At 42.2% G+C, this 18,227-nt stretch overlaps 1 protein-coding gene across 6 annotated transcripts in view; it reads right to left on the reverse strand.

Moving 5' to 3' along the window:
* Positions 1-18,227, reverse strand: part of TENM4 (teneurin transmembrane protein 4) — a 353,793-nt gene that overhangs the window by 72,882 nt on the left and 262,684 nt on the right. For all 6 annotated transcript variants that reach the window (XM_056329464.1, XM_056329465.1, XM_056329460.1 and 3 more), the window contains 2 exons: positions 11,821-11,940; positions 4,999-5,260 (listed from right to left, as the gene is read on the reverse strand). In XM_056329464.1, coding sequence (XP_056185439.1) covers positions 4,999-5,260; positions 11,821-11,940 — 382 coding nt within the window. The remainder of the gene's footprint in view (positions 1-4,998; positions 5,261-11,820; positions 11,941-18,227) is intronic.

Genomic DNA, 18,227 nt, shown 5'->3' on the forward strand with positions numbered 1-18,227 from the left:
CTCTCCCAGTGATCAGTAATTCCTGCTTCCACCCTCCCTTCTCTGACTTACCCATCTCTCCTTCCTTCAAACGGCTCCTCTTCTACCTCACCTCTGACCCTCTTTGCCTGATCTACCTCTAGCCTTTTTTTTTTTTCCCTGTGTCTGGGTCCTTTTTTTCTGACCTCACATCTGTTCCTACTTACCTTGGTCCTTGCTTAAAATTCCCTTCCCTCTGACCTATGTGGTGAAGCTTTTGGCCTGATCTACAACCATCAGTCACTTTCCCTTCCCTTGCATTCTTCCTTCCCTTCCTTTTCCAGATTCCTCTGTATTCTAGGTGAGTTGCTTCATTTTCTCCTCCAGCCATGAGTGTGGGTATTTCTGACTGACTGGACAATCACCTCACAGGTCTCCATTCCAGTACAAAATTTCACAAAAGACTGGAGAAACAGCAAGGGAAGTTTTATCTGCCCAATTTTGCTTTTAGAATAGAGAAGCCTTAGTAAAGATGGTATTTTCAGCTAATTTACCTGCTAAACTATAACCAGGTCTTCTTTTTTTTTTTTTTTTTTTTTTTTTTTTTAAGTTGGAGAAATGCAGGGAAGTTTGCTTTCTGGAAAATGATAGAATGCACACACCCAACACCACACTAATTCTCCCATGCAAAATACTGATTAAAAAGGGCATTTCTTTCTTAAGCCTTAGGAGGAGAAAAATTTGTTGCCACTTTCCAAAAAAATTCACTCTTAGGTAAGCACCAACATAGATATTTTCAGCCCAAGCCAGCAACCTTTGGCAAAGTATGAAAGACAAAGTTAGAAGCTTAGCAGTGAGCTGGAAAACTTGGTCTGATAATGGGATGTGTCAGAAGGTCACAGCTGGCACCGTTCTCTCCTGCACCACTTCTGAAACGCTTCGGTGTGCTGGACCCTAAATGAGCTGTGAAAATACTTCCCTAGCAATAACCAGATTTTGTAATATTAAGGGCATGGAGTCTTGAAGGCAGGTGGGTCAAGAGATCCGCTCATCAGGAAGGGATCACATCAATCCTGGTGTCCCCCAAGCTATGTGATTCCTATACTCAACTCCTCCTATGTGGGAGCAGCAAACTTCTCTGCCGTGACGAGTTGCTCATCTCTTACAGATTTTCTGGTTAGCGTTATCAGTAACAACAAATCTTGTACTCTGCCCCCTGAAAAGACCTCTTCTAAGCTATTATCCAAGGCCCAACACTCTTACAAGTGATAACTTACAGCCTCTGAGCGTTGCAGTACTTGACAAACGGACACATCCAGAAGTTAAAGCACTGTTCCACTGTGCTCATAAATATTTACTTTCTCTAATGCAGCCTTTTTAATTTACATATCTCAGTGCTTAGGAGGCTGAAAAATGACAGAACTGGGAAAACCCAGGAATTTTAAAATGTATTTTATGAGCTCAGCAACAAGCTGGGCTGGGACCATGCTCAACCAGAGAGCAGCTAAGCCAAGCCGCAGTAAAGGTGGTCCCTTGTATCAAATCTGTCTTCATATGTAACCCCTCCAGGAAAAAGTCAAGCAGAAATAATTGTCACAGAGGTACTATTTCCAATGTCTGGTTCAAATCCCCGTCAGAAATAATTATTTCTCTCTGTCATGATCTGTCTCTGCTGTCTACCATTCCAGAGGAAGGGTCAGCACAGCGGTACCACGGCACTGAGCAGCACCAGGGGCTGTGTTTAAAGGCACTTGCTCGAAGAAAGGGTTCAAATGGTAATTCAGATCATCTGAAATGCATTTGTAGTTTGTAAGCAGTGATAAACTAGCAACAAGGCAGGGCATTGGTGGGGGGAGTATAATCCAGTCGGACATTGGTGGGAGAAAAGGGGGAAAAAAAGGCTTTACAATACTCTGAATGCACTAAAAGTAACAACAGCTGAATTGTGCCCTTATTTTTATTTGATAATTGCTGTTTGGCCTAGGTAAATTCATATGCTGTGTCTGGGGTCTTTGTGAAAGATTAGGGCTCTTGGGGTTTACCACAGCCTAACCAATATAATCTGCCCTTTAAAAGTGGTCCAGCCACCAAGCTAGTTGGGCAGAAGAGCTGGTTCTTCAGGCTTACTAGGGATTTTCACAGTTTAGCAAATTTCACTAGTGTGTTCCCTTTGCTCCTGGCTGTTATCTATGCTTGTGTAAGTCGCAATTCTTCCACTCTTTGCATGAGACAATGCAGAAAATCTTGCTTCTCTGTGCTGGGTTACACATTTCTCTTACAGCTCCTCTTCCCTCTGCCAGCAGGCAAGGCAAGGAACAAAAAATCTTTCTTTTTTTTTTTAGTATGATGCTCAAAAGGAATTTTGAGAAAGAAAAGCATTTAGGGTCTGATTCAGGGGCCCTAACATAGACATCTAGTGCTTTTAAGACATTCCGTAGTATCCAAAACCTCTGCAAGTGGATGACAGATCTGACATGGACCTTTCTGAGATCTCCACTTCTCTGAAGCTACAGCTGGAAGCCTGAAGGGACACATCAGGGCATCTTAAACGGCACCAAATTTGTCTTTAGGCACCTGAATCAAACATTTAAAATGTATTATTTGGTCTCTCAAATGCATCCAGGTAGAGGACACTGCATTTATTTGTTGTAGCTCATGAAGTTCCTATCGGCCTACTTGTCAAAATCTCTTTTCCAGCCCTGCCATCCACTTGTTGCTTCCTCCCAGCTATGTGCTCACACCTTTTTTATTTAACATTTCCCTGCTGAGAACTGTATGTTATAAAATGCAGCTGCAGAAACTGACAGCTAGGTTATTTTTTATTGCATGTATAGCCAGTATAGGAATGAAAATTAGTCCACTGATGAACTGAAGTACAGTCAGGCCTCTGCCATAAATCAGATTCTCTTGTGTACTCCCACACCACAAACTCTGTTAACCTTTAGCGGTCAATATTTGAGGGAGAATACTATTTTACAGGTTTTAGCTCAATTATTTGGCATGTGAGAAAAGTACTGCTCATCAGGCATGGGATTCATCTTACGCAAACTTAGGAATGCAAAGGTTAGGAGTCTTCTCTGAACTACACCTCTAGGCCTCTGCATGGCACAGGAGCAGGGACAGGCTCTTGAGAAGGTTGGTACACATTCAGAGAACTGTGCATGAACACCTTATTTAGGTGCCATATTCTCAAAATGAACCCCACTTAGATCTTAATTAGATCTCATAACTAAAGGTGTCTAGTGTGATTTGGGATGTCCAAGTTATCTGACATTCACAAGGGTTTGGCAGACATAATGCAGGACACTGATAGGGGGATCGCTCTGGATTGGCAATTGGAGGCCAAGCAGGATATCTGCAGGACATTTCAAATGGCACTAAACATCTGTAATGAGGGTGGTGAGACACTGGCACAGGTTGACCAGAGCAGCTGTGGATGCCCCATCCCTGGAAACATTCAAGGCCAGGCTGGACAGGGTTCTGAGTGACCTGATCTAGCTGAAGACGCCCCTGCCCATGGCAGAGGGTTGGACTAGATGACCTTTAAAAGTTCCTTCAAACCCAAACCATTCTACAATTCTTTGATCTATAGTAAAAAACCAGTAACAAACTCATGATCCACATCCCCGGCTGCTTTCACAGTTGATAGACATGCACTCTTATTGAAGAGGAGTTTTAGAATGTTTTAGTTGAATAGATATAATTAAACAATCTAATGAGCATCCTACTAAATAATGAGAGAGATTATGGTTATATTTGCACTGTATCAGATATTTGCCTCTTTCCCAGGCAGTAGTGAACATTACCTTTCATAGTGTTTGTTGGTTTAGGAAAAAAAACAAAGTGAAAACCGAACCAAGAATTTGCAATTTGATGGACTTTACAAAATATGGGACTTAATTAGTAATTATGCTAGGACAAACTCACTGACTGTAATTGGAAATTAGTGTGAGAGAGGATTACAAGATTTGGTCCAGAGGGAGAGGTGAAGAGGCCACTAGCTTTATTTATTGCTGGGTTCAGTAACTGGTGAATTAAAGTATGAAGATATAAAGTTACTTCTTTCCTCATTAATGCTACCGCAACCCCAGTGGAGTCAAGCAGGAAGCACACAATGTGTTCCTACACTTTTTATTATTTCTACCTTGGCAGCCTAGCACCTGTCACTAAAAACAAGACCCAGGACATGCTGAGTGCTGGCATCTAAAACCCAGGGAACAACATGCCCAAGAAAGTTTGAATGTGCTACATCCATATATTTCAACACAGCGAGTGTTTTTAAGGAAAATGGATGATTCAGTTGTTTGGCCTATTCAAGTTTAAAACCCAGCTTTCCATTTGGTAAAATATTTGGAATCCACAGCAAGTTGTTAAACTACTTTATCCGACTCACACTACCTTATAAAAGGGAATTGGGGATGAGAAATTAAAACTACCTCGCTTTGTTCATCTATCCCAAGTGTCAGGAAATGCAATAAAAGCCCGGTGCTCTGCAGGCTGGCCACTTGCCAGCTGTCTGCCGGCTGACTGCACATCTCAGCAGCTTTGTAGAGTGAGGGGTACACCTTCAAACCCTGAGAAAGTTCACACCGATGCTTCACCACCAAGGTCTGTAACGCCCAGTGGGTGAAATTTGCTCCGGAACAGAAAAAAGGCATCAGAGCATAAGCGGTCCATCAGCCTCGTGCTGGGCATACTGAACACCAAAGGGCTGCCTGAAGGCTTGTGGTGGGGTCACAGGAGAGTCCCAGCCCACCTCCTGTGGATGAGAGGTGAAAGCAAAGCAGAGCCAGTGTAGTTTTTTTGCCGCTGACCACAAGCGCTTTGCCTCCATCTCTCCGAGATAAGGGAAAAGCAACCTTCTGGCAAAGTGCATGCTTGTGAGCGAGAGCTCCTGGCAAATAGAAAAAAAAGTGCAACAAACAGGGAATGCTTTTTTTAGGAAAGCAAAGGAATAGTTGTGTTTGTGTTGCTCAAAGCAGGCAAAAGAACCACAGAAAGGAGATGGATTATTCTGTCCTCAGCTCAGATGGTTCATACCTGGATCTCAGGCACAATAGGACCTTTCTCCGAGCAGGAGCTTGCAAAAGCTGTCAGTGGAGATGGGGAGACCACAGGGTTGGGCCGGGCGAAGTTACTGAGGTCACAGCTTGGGATCTCATTCTCTTCATGCCTCATGACTATGGTTTCCATCACAAAGAAGCGATCCCACGGCAGCCACAGCGTGTGCTCCTGGGTGATGAAGGGAGCTCGCTCAAAGTGCAGGATAATGGAGATTCCACCAATGGTAACGAGATCAAAGCTGTTTTAAGAGATGGAATACAAATTTAGTGCAAGCACCACCCCATCTGTTTGCAGCAATTCCCTAGCAAGGACCCCCAGATAAATAATTGTGAGAAATATCATCAGCTATGTTTTACAAACATAAAATCTACAGCCCAAAGAAGCTGTAAGAATTGAGCGAGAGCAAGTGGCAGAGGCAGTACAAACTCAGCTTCTTTGCATGTTGCCCTTGTGTATATTAAAAACATACTCATCCCTTTTCTTGAGATAAATGTGTGTCTTTGTTAGTGCTTTTCTACTGTCATTTTACCATATATACTATTTTCTTTTTTTCCCTTTACGTATTTATCATCCAAATGCAGTCACAGGTTGGATCAATTCACACAATTAAATAAACTACTTGGAAAGTGATTTCTTTGACACACCACCATATAAATTGCCTTGGCATCACTGCTGACCTGATGTAACACCTAATACCTAATGCAGCCCAGGGAACACGTGGAGCCCAGTCATGGACTGAGCCTAGAAAGATGTTGGGATAGAGTTTGGGGTTTTTTCTTAGTTTTGTATTTAAATGTCACATCTTGTCAGAGATGGGGGTTTTATGAAGTACCATGGGATGTATCTACTATATACAGACTCAAAAAAGAGGTGTTAACTGAGAAAGGAAGGGATTTGAACACAGTTTGAAGCCCTCTCATTTTTGCTGCTTTGTTTTTTTTCTCAGTATCTATTCAGTGGCAATGCCAAATGTGCGTTTCAGGCAAAGAAAGTTGGTTTGTTTTTTTCTTTTTCATTCCTGCTTCTCACTTTCGGTGCTTGGCACTAGCGGATGACTGTCTCAGACAGATTTTAAGCGTGTGAATAGGCTCACTGGCTGCAGCGGAGCTGTTCCTGTGCTTAAGAGCCATGGGTTTAAGTACTTCTCTGTGCATGAGAAACAAGACCTGGAAGCACTCTGACAGCCCAAAGCTAGACTTGATGCACCTTGTAATTCCAAGGTTAAAAATAAAAAAAGCTGAAAAAATTATCGAAAATTATTTTTTAAAGTAATTATGAAGCTGTCAGATCAACTGCAAAGTCCCAGAGGAGAAACAACAGGTATGAACGATTTCTAAAAAAAAAAAAAAAAAAAAAAAAATCTTTGGCAAGCAATCACTCAGGAGAATCTTTTTTATTTTTTTTATATTTTTTTTTAACGGTCAATAGACCGAGCCGCCATTTAGTAATTATAATTACGAAAAGAAAGTTATTCAGGAAAGAATAAATCAAGTCCATGGGAAGGAGTGGAAACCATTTCAAAAAGCTAAAGAGGTGTTTATTCTACCACTCAAGTGGGGGCATCAGCTTCCCAGATCCATGGAGCTTGGCTTGCAACAGCCTGACGAGTAACTTGCTGGTCCTTGCCAGCAAAGCTGCGCAGCATTTGTACTTTGATGTGAGCATTTTTAACAGTCAATTAGCATTTGGCAAGCCTTTCAGCTAGGAGGGAGAAGCTTGCTCTGCATGAATCCGGGCACCAAAAGGGCCAATGGGAGGAAAGCAACAAACATTACCAATGATGCTCAACAAGTTTTTAGGCAAGCAGGATGAGTTTTTATTTGGAAACACCTTGGTTTCACTCCTTTGTGAACGGTCCTTGGCTGCATTGAGCCTGGGTCAGGCATAGCAACCTGCTGGGGTGAAACATCCTTGGGTCTCCTGCATCCCCAAAACAGGATGCAGAAGGGAAAGCACCACCTCCATGTCAGGCTCCAGCAGCTGTGAAAACAGAGACAGGCAGTATTTTCTAGCAGGCACTCTTGCTCATGAGCTGGCTTTTCCAGAGTCACAGAGTGCAGCTTTGAAGTTACTTTGATGAAGTAAAAAAAAACCTAAACCCAAAACCAAACAGAAAAACCCAAACTGAAAACACCTTCCTCCCAGTGTCCCTTAGTGAAATTAAAATTAACAAGAGCAAAACCATCTTTGGATTGAAGGAATAATTTTATTCCTGGTTTTGTTGCTGATCTCTGATGTCTTTTTTATCACTTTGAAAAAATCATACTTGTATGGTCATATGGTTCTGTTTTTCTTAAGACTCTGGTGAGACAGGCCAAAGGATGAAATTCTCTATCCACAAAGCAGCCTCCAAAAAAAACCCCCAAAAACACCACAAAGAAAAGTATAACCCTTCCTCATCTCTTTGCTCTTAAAGTTCATGTATTTGGTCTTTCCGAGCCATGCCAAAGTTGCTGAATGTAATGGCAGGCACGACACTGAAATACTCTGGAGACTTTCCTGCTGGTTTATTAACACTGTGCCTACAGCCATAGGATAATGAGGACTTGCAGCCTTTATAAATTATCAGTTTAATCAAATCTAAAGCTTTCTTTAAAAATGTGGTTTATAGTTCAGTGCTGATATTTTGATCTATCTATTAACTTTGCTTTACAAAGAGAAATGCATACAATGGAGTGGTCTGAGAGTTATTTCATGTTCATGCCTTGTTAGCTGAAAAAACCCTGTGTCCCAACAGTTAGCTAAAAACACATGCAAGCCTTGAAGTTATCCAACTTTTGCTCAGACTGAGTAATGTGACTTAAACAGAACCAGGATTTTACTACTGGATGCTGTACCTGAGTACTGTAATAGGAATGAAACCCACTTGCAGAGACCTGGGATACAGTGAACCCACTTACAGGGGCGAAAAATTCAGTTCACTGTAATTCTAAAACTGAAATTTTACTTATGGTATTCATTTTGAAACTTGGTCATGGCCAAAACCCCTCCAAAACAAACTTGAAGCAACAAAATCAGCTTAGGAACCAATCTAGCTCAACTGATGCAATTCTGTCTTCAAACTGCCTTACTTTAAAACCACAGTTATTGCCCTGCTATCACTAAACTTATTCGCTAAATCAATTTTAGGCAACTCAGTGCACGTTTTCAAATAGCTATTCCTATGGTGAATATGCCAAATAATGAAGCTAGTGAGTTTTCTGTATTATCTCCTAACCCCTGGAATAAGGTAAGTGCTTGCATGCATGCTCCCATTTTTCCTCCAAACCAGAATGACACTGGAGATGGTCCAGATGACCCTGTATGACACTGTGCACTGCTATGGACTGGGAGTGCATGTGGTCTGCTTCTGCAGCGCAGGAGAAATTACTTGTTGCTTAAGAGCAGCAACTTCTTGAAACAAAGTCACTCAATCACACAAAAACTGCGCTGTGAAAAAGCTGATGAGAAGAGAGTCCTGCTGTATTCAGAAAATTACTGAAAACCATCAAAACACATAATAGAAATGGTAATAGCAGTAATTCTTTATGTGATTTTGAAAGGGCTTTACAAATAATATATAATAAAATCTATAGCAATCACCAAGGAAGGCAAGTAAATGTTAGCTCCCTTTCACAGGCTGGTTGACTGGCCCAGGAAGGTTAAGAGATGCATCTAATGCTACCCGCTAAATCAGCGGCAGGACTAGGATCAGAAATAGGGGATGTCTGACATCTTTTTCTGCCCTGACAATTTTAGTCTGAAGGCTCTTAAATACTTCAAGGTAATTTTTAGAAGACCTCACCACTGAGGAAGTCGCTGGATTTTGTTGTTCTTCAAGAAAAGCGCTTTCACTTGTCCATTTATTACCTCCGGAGTACACAGATGCACTGCTGCACCCATTCATTTGAGAAAATATCTGTTTGTGTGCCTCAGCCAATTTTGAAAGTTATTTTTTTTGATTCCAGAGACTCAGTGCTGCAACTGGACAATTTGTTGAATGTTGGTCATGTACCAGACATGCACAAGGTTTCTGTAGAAGCAGATTAATTCGAGGGGAAGGTGAAAAAAGTGAAAACAGAAGAGCTGACACCATGCAGTCTGGGGTTAGACTGACCACCAGCAGCTGCCAACGGAAATCCCAGCTTCAGGATGAATCCCGCTTGGTCACAGATTCCCTGCTCTGAGACAGCTGATCTCTGTCATTTTTATCATTTGGAGCCTAGTATCTGTCGGGGGCTGAGTCAGCAAACTGCAGCACTGAGCTCCTTGAAACTAATTTAACTTCTGGAGGCTGGCAGCCAGCCCCGAGGAACCAGCAGTCCACTGAAGACTGGTGGAGCATACTGATGCTCCAGCTGCATTGCTTTCTGCCCTGGGTCTCCTGCGCAGCTGGAGGTTGGGAAGGACATGGTGCAAAAGGAGCCTCCTTAACCTGAACTCCCAGTAGAAGTAAGTTTATAGCAAGGGGAGGATTTGCCTTTCACCAGCCAAGAATTGGAAAGAAATAGTTACTCAAATATGACAAAGGTCTGGAGCTGGGATAGCAGCGCTCGCCTCCGTGCTCTGCCCCTGTTTAGCTTAGCGGTATGTTTGGTGCCCGGAGGCACATTCTAAGATAAAGCCCCTCTGTGCTAGGTACAGCACAACTACAAAGCAAAGAGATGGTCCCTTCCTCACAGTACTTGTAATCTAAATGAAAGATTATACATGGTAGTTGGGTATTGTATATATGGCAAGGAAAGAGATGAAAAAAGGTTATAGCAGGCATTATTGTGCCAGTTTTTCAGGCATATTTATCTGTTCTAATAGACACAGATTTTGCACCGGTCTGTGCACAGCAATCTCATCTCAAGAGTGCAGCTTTCATGCAAAGTAGGTTCAGTAAGGTCGACAGAGATACTCATAGCATAAATGTTCAAGACTTTCTCTTTTTTGCATTAATGCCTAAGCTATGGGCAATACAAACGCACAAACTCCAGAGGCATCCTTTTCCGAAGAGGACCACCAGTTTTCCTGGGATGCCTCTTTGGTACCCGGATTTTATTGTCATGTCATCCAAGAGGTGGAGCATCACTTGGAAAGCCTCCTAGTCACCATCAGTGTGTTCCAATAGGTGCAAAGTCCCCTAAGCATGAACAGGCAGCATTAAGTGCACATTGCTAGCACGTGTTCCTCTCTTTCATTATAATTCTATCAGCTTCTCTGGCCAAGTCAAACCTTTAATGAAAGTTGTGGATTGGAGAGGTGCTAAAATCTATAAATCCTCTCCCAAGTGCTAGTGGTTAGTAGTCAATACATAGAGGATGTGCAGCTGGAACCCCTTATGTTTCTTTTTTGTTCTTAAAAGAAAGGGAGCCAATTAGCACTGACAGACAAAAGATAAGATGAAAGGCATTCTCATTTGCAATGCTTTTGTTTTGGTTGAGCGCAATTGCTCAGATTTTAAGCACTTCCCTCTAACACAACCTTATTCTTAACGGCTTCTTCCAAATCATTTCAACATGAATTAGCAAGAATAAAGCTGTTGGGAGCAGGAAACATCTTTTCTTTACATGCATGGACATGGATTGCTCAGTTGTTGGCTGAAGATTTTAGGTGATATCACAAAGTTAATAATAATAGTATAAATCAGAATAGAAAATAATAGACTGTTTCAGTTGGAAGGGATCTACAAGGATCATTTAGTCCAACTGCCTGACCAAATCAGAGCTGATCGACTTAAAGCATATTATTAAGGGCATTGTCCAAATGCCTCTTAAACCCTGACAGGCTTGGGACATTGACCACCTCTCTAGGAAGCCTGTTGCAGTGTTTGACCACCCTCTCGGTAAAGAAATGCTGCCTAATGTCCCGTCTAGATCTCCCCTGGTGCAGCTTCAAACCATTCCCACACGCTCTGTCACTGGATACCCGCGGGAAAAGCTCAGCACCTCCCGCTCCGCCTCCCCTCCTCAGGGAGCTGTGGGGAACAATAAGGTCCCCCCTCAGCCTCTTTTTTTCCAAACTAGAGAAACTCAAAGTCCTCAGCTTCTCCTCACAGGACATTCCTTCCAGCCCTCTCACCAGCTTTGTTGCCCACTTCTGGACACATTCAAGGACCTTCACATCCTTCTTAAATAGCGGGGCTCAGAACTGTACACCTAATCATAAAATGAAAAAATTTATTTCGATCACAAGGTGAGGCCACACCAATGCTGCATACAGCCGGATAATCACCTCGTTTGACTGCCTGGTGATGCCGTGATGGATGCACCCAGGATGTGGGTTGTCTTCTTGGCTGCCAGGGCACGCTGCTGGTTCCTACTCAGCTTGCTGCCAACGAGCACCCCCAGATCCCTTTCTGCAGGGCTGCTCTCCAGCTGCTCCTCTCCCAGTTTGTACTTGTGCCCAGTGTTATCCCATCCTAGCTGCAGAATCCAGCATTTTGAGTTGTTAAATTTCCTCCCATTAATCATTGCCCAATGCTCCAATCTATCTAGATCCCTCTACAAGGCCTCTTGCCCTTCAAGGGAGTCAACAGCACCTCCAGGTTGGGATCTTCAGTAAACTTGATAACGGTGCATTCAGCTCCTGCATCCAGGACGTTGATAAACACATTGAGCAGGACTGACCATAGAATTAAACCCTGTGGAACGTCGCTGGTCACTGGTTGCCAGCCAGATGTAGCCCCATAACAACTAAAAATAATGCACCAACATCTTCAAAATGCACCAACAATAAACATGCTCTTGGAAGGAGTTTCTCTTCAGTGTTGATGGGAATAACGCTGCAACTGCTGTTTGAATGAACACCGTAAATCCTGTAAAGAGATCCTACCTGCCGTCTTGTCGGCTGATCGTGTATCCAAAAAGAGGATTGTTGACAAAGCTGATGTTCACTCCAACTAGAGGGGTCCCATCTGCCGTCATCACCTGGCCTCGAATCACACATGCATGTCTGCAAGAAGGAGAAAAATAATAAGAAATAGTCAGTGTTTTGACAGTTTCAAGGTTTTTCTCTGCTTCTGCAGCTAAGAATTCCTGTGGATTAGAAAGCCTAGGCCTTTATATCCTGGAAAGCTGGGGGCCATGCCATGTGTCTTGATGGGGGGATGCTCTGCCGAAGACTTTCTCAGGAGTTGTGTAAGAACATTCAATACCTAAAATGAGGTTCGTCTTTATCCTACTCTTGAAAAGCAACTGCTGCAGCATATACTTCGATAAACTACAGACTTCTGTAGGATTCACAACCACCACATTGGAATTTGCTATAACCAACTAAGTTTCACAGTTTTGACAACGTTGCCCCAATTAAAGGCAAAGCACATTTTAAAATCAAAGCGAACAGAAACCTAACTGGACATATTTAAGGCACAAAAGCCACAGAAGCACCCTCACCAAGGCTTGATGGCTCGTTTCTTTCTCATTTCTTCCACACTTGGGAGAACCACGACAGATAATTTGCTAGTTTCAGATAGCTTCCCTACTAACTGCTTGGGGAACTGAGCACGCCAACAGGACAAGCCTTTTCCTCCCAAGTTTGGTAGATTGCACTATTTTATAGGCTACATCTATTCCAATTACTCTATGCTCTGTAATGCACTCTTTTATCTAAGGATTTCAAGGATCTTTACAAACATCGATTAATGCTGCAAGATAGGTATTTTACAGAGAAAGGAAATAAAGCACAGACAGATTTTTATTTGTCCAAGGTCAGTCAGAAAATCTGCAGTAAAGCCGAAGACAGATTTTCTAGGTTCTTATTCCAAAGTCTGTTTCCAGTCCTCTAAGTCATTACTACACTGCTACCTGAGGAGCTTCCTATAAAGACAAAGCATCACATGTCTGTGAGAGTGTCTGAACCCAATTTTTGGCTGAAGGTAACTATTTTTCTGAGCAGCAACAGCAAATTGTGGTGTCAGTGTGCTAGCGTGACCCAGTGAGTGATTTTCCTAACTGCTGTCCTGCTGGAGAGCAGAGATTGAAAGCCAATGTTTCTACAGGTGCAGGACCAGATCTCTAGCTAGAGTAAATCATCCCAGCTGCACTTGCTATCTACCCACTTCAACTGAGAAATGTTGCTTTACTGGTTTACTGAAGCAAAGGATGGTGTCTGCAATGTTTTGTAATGATGATTTCATAAACATGGATCATCAGGGAAAGATCAAGTTATTTTCTTACAGTCCACCTAACAATCTGATATTGTATAACTCAAGGAGATAAAACATAACATCATTTTAATAAGGGCTGTGCTATTGTATATTCCACAGTACAGAAAACAGATCATTTGTCAGGGTGTCTTAAACAAAACTCCTACTGATCTAAACTGAGAGTTCCAGTATTAACAAAATTTCTTGAAGTGTTACCAGAATGTGTTGGCAAACTACAATGTGACCGGATTCATATCCAGTTTTGGAACAGGCAACAGGAAAATGAGATAATGGAAATGATTTTTTCTGTCACTGAGTTTTCTCTGATATATCATCACTGACTTGTTAAGGAGTCATGTAGGAAAAGATTTGGACCCAGCTTGGAGCTAATAATATTATTCAGACTTCTGTTGCTTCTCCCATTAAAAGCTCTAACACAGCCTCCCATATAGAACCAATTTAAAATAATGTTCCAGTATGGTACTATGCACATCGTTCTCTAACACGCAGGCAAAGCATAACTCAAAGGATCATGATGCCATGGAACATGCTTGGGAAAATGTCAGTGCTTGGAATAACCCCACTGAAATCAACAAGTCACCAAATGCAGTGCATTTTTTCCACGAAGTGAATGTATCTGATTATGTCTGAGCTGAGAGCAGAACCTAAGCCTCCTCTTCCTGGATTTTTCCATGATCCCCCCCACCCTGCCCCATCTCCTTTTCCATCCTTTAGACAGACCTGAGGAAGGGTTTGAAACCGTCTTCTCTCAGCTTCCCATCAAATGGCTGCACATCTTGTGAAAGGTGAGGAATCACTACAGACTGTTGGAAGACTAAGACTGGAGCACGAGGGACGTGCTGCTCAGAATTACTGACAGCGTATACAAGCCAATACTGTGACTACCAATGTTTTAAAATACTTGAGAGACAAGATCATACATTTTTGTGAACGCAAAAAGAATACTTCCACCTGTTGTTTTTTCCCTTCCAAGAGTTAAAAGCAAGCAAAGGAAAACCACAACATATTGCAGGTGTCTCTCCTGCTGTCCTACACAAAACACATGTCCAAGCAGTTGCAAACTTCTAAGTAACATTGCAAGCACATTGGCCTCGATCCTCAGCTCATGTTAACGGGGGGATGTGCTTTATATTAGCAAGCATCTGGTCCATTACATATCAGTGACAACTATTTCTACAATAACAAGCACCAGCACAACATGGAGAAACAAGTGACCTCCTCTCTCCTTGGCAGCTGTGTCGGATGTGTTTCAACTCCCACCTTCCAGCCAGAGACTCGGTTCTCATTCTAGATGATGCTTCACACGTTGCACTCCAACTCTGTTAGCACATCTACGTGCTCACTAACTCAGACGACGCTGGCATCTCCTCTCAGAGAAGCAGCTCGTCAGCAAGCCCAGCTGCATCCACCATCCTCCCGAGGACTATAACAATAGCTTTATTTACATGCTATAAGGAAAGATGTTCCCTCAAAGGAGACATCTTTCCTAAACCACAGTGATAAAAAGAAGCTGGAGCAACATGCACAAATCTGAACTCAGTTAAAAGCAGGAGGGGTGGAAACTGGAGGAAGACCAGAGCCCAGACTCTCCCTGATTAGAGGCTCAAATCTTCTCCTTCCCTGGGTGACAAAATTTGCCCCACTCGGGAAAACCAGTAAAACACAGTGTGTTGGAAGCAGCTGGCTTCTCTAGAGTCAACATGTCCTTTCTGGAGGCAAGATCGACTATCCACAATGCACCAAGCCCCCCAGGAACCTGGTTAACACTAATTTAGTCAGCCATTTCCTTCAGAAGACCTTGGTCTAAATGCAATTACACTACAAACAAGTTAAGTGGTACTGCTAAGATGCTCCGCTCTGCTAGAAGGTCTCCCAATATATTTACATAAAATTATCTCTCATGTTAATAGAAGAGATTTATTCCATCAGTCTATGCCTGCCAGTTCAGAGCGCTTTCTGCAGTTGAGCAAAATTGAATTTCTTGTAGCCGGAGCCTCATCTTCCCATTGAATTATTAACAGATGATGCCTTTGTGTTCTGGCTCGTTTTGTTTTGTTTTGCTTTCTTCACCACTTTTACAGGAGGCTGTATGGATTCTTCCTTTACAACAAAAAACAGCCTGCTTTTTTTCCTCTTTAATTAGACTTTTCCTTTTTTTTTTTCTTTTTTTTTTTTTTTTTTTTTTTTTATTTGTCCATAAGAGCTTCCCTGAAATACTGAATCATTGCTGGAATGCCATCTAGAATGCCAGATAGTGGATCAGATAATTTTACACCATCGCTTTGTGAAGCCATTCTTTATTCCCTAGAAAATTAAATTAAGTCTTCCCGGTAAGATCTGGGCCACAGTGGCAAAACAGACAGGGGTGCAGTGATGCCTTTACATTCCCACTGCTCAGATATACAGAAAGTTTGACAGGCTGTCCACAAAAGTCAAGCAGACAAAACCAGCTTTAGAGCAGAAGCCAGAAAAGTAAATTCTTCAAAAGCCATTTCATATTATGGGAGCACATTAAAGATTTGTCTTTGATACTGACTCTGATTCAATGTCTCACAACTTAGACATTGGCCCTTCTATTACTTCTTATTCATAGATTTTTTCCACTGACACTGTGCTTGGCACTGGGAAACAGACAACAATACTGCTTCTGCTAAGCATTTTTCATTGGGAAAAAGAAATTCCATGCATCCTAAACTCCCTTTTGCTGCAAGAAATGTATATTCCTTCCTTGACTGAGGATAGGTGCCATGGGAAATCTCACCCCAATGAATTTCTGCAGCTCCTCAAAATATTTCCACTGTAACTCATTGTGTCTTCTCCTTTAAAGGTTTCAGATGTGTGGAGATGGTTATCACGACTACTTAGCCATCCTCAGCCAAGTTATTCATAATAAATATTTTTATTTGCCACTATAAATCTCTTAATCTTTTTGGAATTACTTACCACTTCCATATTTTTTAATATATATACACACACACATATGGGATTTATCCTTCTGCTCCAGATGAAACTTCAACAGAGCACCATAGAGTGAAAATCTAGAAAGTAATTATTCATTGGGAAGAGCATTATTAGTGAAATTAGGTGATCTCACGTCCATTCCTGTGCTACAGACCTGCTGTGTGACACTGGTCATGCCAGCTAGTCTGCATGTGTCTCTGCACTCCCCTCGCAGAATAACAACCCAGGCACATCTCCTCCTTACAGAGACATTAGAATATTTGTACTAATTTGGATAATTGTACTAATCTGCTAATCCCTTGCACAAGGATTTTTACATTTTACACTTCATCTGTGACACGCTCACACACCCCGATGATAAATGCCTATAAATAGAGTCATTTGTTCCGAACACAATCTCATGGCTTCAGCTGTTGTGACCTTTTTGCTTGATAATAACACAGGATGAGGCAAAATGTACCTCGTCCATTTTGGGTTGAATGCACATGTCTCATGTTAAACAACCTCAGGGCAGTCTAGTACTAGAATAGATAGAAAAATTGGTAGAATGCCAGGTAAAGCTAAGGGCACCGTGATCAAACACATGGATACAGAGAAAATGCCTGAGCTGGCAGACGAAGGACAAAAGAAGAAGAGCAGAACATGCAGATCTTCAAGTTCATTGCTTGTGGCAGCATTTCCCTCTAAAGCTGTCTGTAAAACAAGTCCTCCCCACTTGCCTCTTAACTATGCAGAAAAAAAGTCCTGATAGTCTTTCCTTGAATGGAGTCAATCCCTGTCTGGCTTCTTCAGTTCAGTTTAGCTGTGGGAAGAAATTAAACCTGGAACTTACCAACTGACCTTAGCTGCCATCTGAATTAAGGAATTCTGCTTTGGAAAAAGAATGGAAAAGATCCTGCTGAAGGGTTCCTTTTCAAACAAGAAAGGCACAGTTATATGAAAAAATGAAAATTAAAGAGTAGTCATCCAGAAAGACCCCCACACCACCTTGGACAGCACAAGGGAGTTTCTGAAAGGGTTTAGCAGCTGTTGTGCAGCTGGTATACAAATACAAATCCAGATGGATTTACCAGGGCCCGTTGCGATAGGACAAAAGGGAATGGTTTTAAACTAAAACAGGGCAGACTTAGACTAGATGGAAGGAAGACATTTTTTACAGGGAGGGTGGTGAAACACTGGCACAGGTTGCCGGGAGAGGTGGTAGATGCCCCATCCCTGGGAACACTCAAGGCCAGGTTGGACGGGGCTCTGAGCAACCTGGTCTGGTTGAAGATGTCCCTGCTCATGCCAGGAGGTTAGACTATATGACCTTTAAAGGTCCCTTCAAACCAAAACGATTCCATGATTCTAAATCATTAATTAGGCTCAGCCGAGAAGTTTGCCAATAATCGGAGCATCAGAATGCCAGTGTCAATCTGAGAAAGGGACTAAATGCACTGACATTTGACCAAGTTTCCTTGGTCAAATACAAGGGTTTCCTATGGTGGCACTGAAAGATGTGGCTTGCAAGAGATCCTGCCACTCAACTTTCTGAGCAGCTGATGGAGTGGGAGACCCAGGAGAAAAAGAGCAGGTGATGAAGAGCAAAGTTTATAAGGGCTCTGACCAGGCTCAATAAGAGGAAGTCAATTCTAAGTTGTTTGCAGCAAGAAACAGTATCTGCTGTGTTTAACCTACTCAGCGAAGCTATTTATAAGGTCTCATCACTGAAGGGTCAGGAGACGCTGATGATTCTTTATGCGGGCATGGTCCTTAGCTGTTAACCTTTTGCAAGAAGCCTTCTACAGCCTTTTAGATATTCTACAAAACACACAATAAAGCCTACTGAATGAAACGTCATTGAAAACCCATTACTTAAATTGTCTGAAGGAGGACAGGGCAAAAAGCAACGTAATGCTAGGATACGTTTATAAATGTGACTAATGAAGTTGGCATTTGAAGTCCAAGAGGAGAGAGTTTATCAGTCAAGATTTACAATAACACCTCTAGATGCAGATTTTATTCTACTTGTCTCTTTATATCTGGTCTAACCTGACAGTACCAAAACAGCAGGCCTTCTTCAGCTGATATTTTTAGTATCCAAGAGAGGGCTTGGTTTTGTGACCAGCTGTTG

Source organism: Falco biarmicus, chromosome 2 (genome assembly GCF_023638135.1).
Source record: "Falco biarmicus isolate bFalBia1 chromosome 2, bFalBia1.pri, whole genome shotgun sequence".
Taxonomy (NCBI): Eukaryota; Metazoa; Chordata; class Aves; order Falconiformes; family Falconidae; genus Falco; species Falco biarmicus.